General features: G+C 41.2%; 1 protein-coding gene across 1 annotated transcript in view; it reads right to left on the bottom strand.

Moving 5' to 3' along the window:
* Positions 1-2715: 2715 nt before the first annotated feature.
* Positions 2716-3628, bottom strand: part of ITPRIPL1 (inositol 1,4,5-trisphosphate receptor interacting protein-like 1) — a 1582-nt gene continuing 669 nt past the window's right edge. The window contains 1 exon segment of the mRNA XM_015420814.1: positions 2716-3627. Within this exon segment, the coding sequence (XP_015276300.1) occupies positions 2716-3627 (912 nt within the window).

Consider the following 3628-nt stretch of genomic DNA (forward strand, 5'->3'; position numbering starts at 1 on the left):
GGAAAGAATGTTGTTGGTCTTAAAGGTGCCATGGGACTCCGATGTTGTTCTCTCACTCTTTTCTCACCCTCCCTTCCTCACCAAAGGAGGGGGGAGGAAACCTCAGCCAATGGAGTGAAGGGAGGAGGAAGCCACTGAGGGATCATTCTCTCTGTGTGAGAGAGAGCGAGAGAAGGGAAGGAAGTCTTGGCTTTGTTTCTCTTCCATGGGAAGTAGGAAGCAGGAGAGAGCCATTGAGGGAGCTGTGTGTCTGTGTGTGAGAGAGAGAGAAGGGAAGAGAGGCAGGAAGCATTTAGGGAACTGGGAATAAGTGAGCTGCAGTGTGGCAGCAGCAGCAGTCTTGGAGAAGGAAGCAGATGAGAGCCAATTGCTTGTGGGCTGGATGTGAGCCCTGCAGGAGACAGTTCTGGCCTGTGGGCCGTATGTTTGACACCCCTTTCTAGAGGCTAATAAAAAATCTATGCGGGTATATACCTTATGCACAGCTGGAAAATATGTATATTCCCTCATTTGTGAATTTAAGAGACACTAGACATCACATAATTAAAATTGTCTAAAATCTTGCCAAGCTTTTCATCTTTTCCGATGGGATCTATCCAAAACAGAGTTTACAGTATAATTAAAATCACAGCCTAACAAAATATCACCTTCCAGGAATGTTGCTAGTTTCGATAAGGCATCATTAATAAACCAATCTGATCATTCTTTGGGGCATAAATAGAGCCCAAAGTAATCAAAACATCATCTAATTTACCAATTACAAATAAGAATCTCTCTTTAGGATCTTTTTTTTACCTTCAGGCAGTGGATTTGCACATTTTTAGAAATTAAAATGGCTACTCCCCTGGATTTGGAATTACTAGGGGCTTGAAAGTGATGTATAAACCAAGATGATTTTAATATTTGTTTTACTGAAGATTTGAGAAGGGTCTCTTGAAGAAATAAAATGTCAGGGTGTTCTTTAGTTAAGGTTGTAGAAACTCTTCTAAATTTGATAGGATTATTTAAAGCCCAACAGTTTAATGTTAAGGCTTTAAAATGAGTATTCATCCAAAATAAATAAATAAATTTAATATATTGACATCTTGGTAAAATACTGCACAGAAGTTTGATTCATCCCTTTACTAATTGTTTTTATCTCTCATCACAAACTCATTAATAATTTTAATAATTTTCTTTTTACACTCGATCCTCAGAACAATAATATTCTTAAGTCCTACCAATAACCAGAGAAAAGGTGGGGGAGGGAGAAATCTCAAACAACAAACTAACTGTTTTAACTGGGGAAAAATTTCAGGAACCAACCATTTCTTTCTCAAGTTCCCAACTAAGAAGAAACACAAAAAAATAACCAACATTCTAAACCCTGTATACAGGGTGAATTCACAGAAACCTGAACCAAGATAGCACAGGCAGATTGAGCAAGAAAAGTATTGCCCAGTGTCTGGGATTCCCATAGGAGGCAACAAGACAAACCCCTCCCCCAACAAGCCTCTATAGTTATACTTGAGCGATTAGAACAATAAAATATTCAACTAGAACTTATAGTATTATATTATCATGACCATCTACTGTATAGTATTAGACGGACATAAGACTGAGATAATGGCAATTGCTTAATCAGAATTCTGCCCCATTTTTTAGAAGTACTAGGTTTATTAAGCAGGGTTCCTAGATTGTTTCCTGTATTATCCCCTAATATTTTCAAGATAAGTTTCTTCAGTAAGGTTATTCCAGTTGCAGGATCATGTGACTGTAAATGGGTGTCATTGTGAAAAACTAAGCTTGAAGGGGAGCCCCCTCCAGTAACAATTTTTTGCTTCATTTTAGGATCATTGGTTTTAGTTCCTTTGTCCTCTATAAACTCTCTGATGGAAGATCTTGAAATACAGATTTTTAAAATCTTATATGATCATGATCCTTGTAGATGAGATTCTTTGAGATTTTTTTTGTTTAGAACGAAAGTTCTCATAAACCTTGCCACAATATCTCTTGTGTGTTTAGACTGAGGTGGTGGAGGGCCCTCATGATACGCACTTTCAACACTAGGAGCAATACCACCCTGTCGTTCCAAAATGCCAGCAGGCCAATTTGAGAGGAACATAGTTAGTTCCATATTTCATTTGATGGATTCTTTAACTCCTCTAAAATGTAGGTTGTTTTGTTTAAATTTAAGTTCCATATCCATTATTTTGTTTTGCAAATGCATTTCGTTGGATTGGAGCCACTTGATTTCTTCTTGTAGAGTTATTCCAAGCTCCATAGCCAATTCTGCCATCTGGGCTGTGTCTTTTAAAGCATTCTTAATTTCTAGTAGTTGGGCAGAGACCGGGTCTAATAACTTCTGCATGGTATCTGTAATCCTTGTCTCTAGATGGTTCGTAAATTCTAACAGGTCTTCTTTTAGTAATAGAGCATTGCGTTTTCTTCACTATTTTGATTCCCCCCCCCGCCCCCAGCTTCATTGTTCACAGCGTTTTTGGAATCGCTAGATGAGAAAAAGGACTTTAACATTGATGGGATATTTCTGCCTTAGAGTTATTCAATTTACTTCCTGCAGTTTCCCCCATACTTTGTTGTTTCTTCTGGGTGGGTTATAGCTAGTAAAGAGGTAAATCAAGAGGGTGAGGTCCGGAGGTCCCAGTCTATGGACCCGGCATTACAGGCATCGCTCCGCCTCCCTCAAGACTAGTATTTCTAATGCTGGTGTCCTTTCTAGTCTTCACAGTCTGTCACCAGAGCCCTCACTTGTTGTACTACCTCCACAAACTCCCTCATTGCCTCAGCATGAAGGTTGGGGTCTTGTGCCAAGTGCTTAAAAAGATTGGCGGGTGTAGCAGTGCGTAGGGCCTTGGGCATAGGTATCTGAATGGGCAGGGAAATGTTTCCAATCAGGAAGTGCTTAAGATATTTCTCCTGCAGGGCAGCACGCATGAATAAGAGGATGTCCTGCAGCCTTTGCGCAATATCTTCACAGGCCCAGTCTGACAATGGCTGAAAGAGCAGGAGATGCATCAGACAAGTCTTGTAATGGTAGTCAGTGAGCACAGGGCTCTTCCCATCCGATGGTCTGGACTCCTTGAGGTAGATGATGATCTGTAAACATTTCAGGTGGCAGCTCTCCTCAGGGGCTCGCTGTCTTACCCATTCGAAAAAGAGCAGCTCCTGGATTGCAAAGGTCCTCTGCCAAACTGTACCAGCTGAACGGTCCATCTCAGCACCCTGGGTGGCCAGGAAAACTAAGCTGTCTCCTTGCTGGACTCCAAGTATGATGTCAACAGAGATTGTCTTTCCAGATCTAAATGCCAGGTTCAGCTTGCATGCAGTGTTGGAAGGCTTGGGCAGGAGATCAAGATTGTACTTATAACTTATATTTTTCCAGGCCTTCCTCACAAGACTCTGGAACCAGTGGATGGTTTTATCCACATCTAAGTGGGAGCTGGTACACAAAACATCCATGAGGAAGGCACCTTGCTTGTCTTCACTCAGCGTTTGCTCAGGATGATGAAGGAAGCATACCACATCCCCTAGCAGCCTTTCTCTCTTGCACATACACTCCATCTCCACCATGATGTGTCCATGTTTGCTTGAGGTACCCTCAGAATCACTTGTTTCCAGATGGAAAGAG

Source organism: Gekko japonicus, unplaced genomic scaffold, assembly GCF_001447785.1.
Source record: "Gekko japonicus isolate JY-2015 unplaced genomic scaffold, Gekko_japonicus_V1.1 scaffold2025, whole genome shotgun sequence".
Taxonomy (NCBI): domain Eukaryota; kingdom Metazoa; phylum Chordata; class Lepidosauria; order Squamata; family Gekkonidae; genus Gekko; species Gekko japonicus.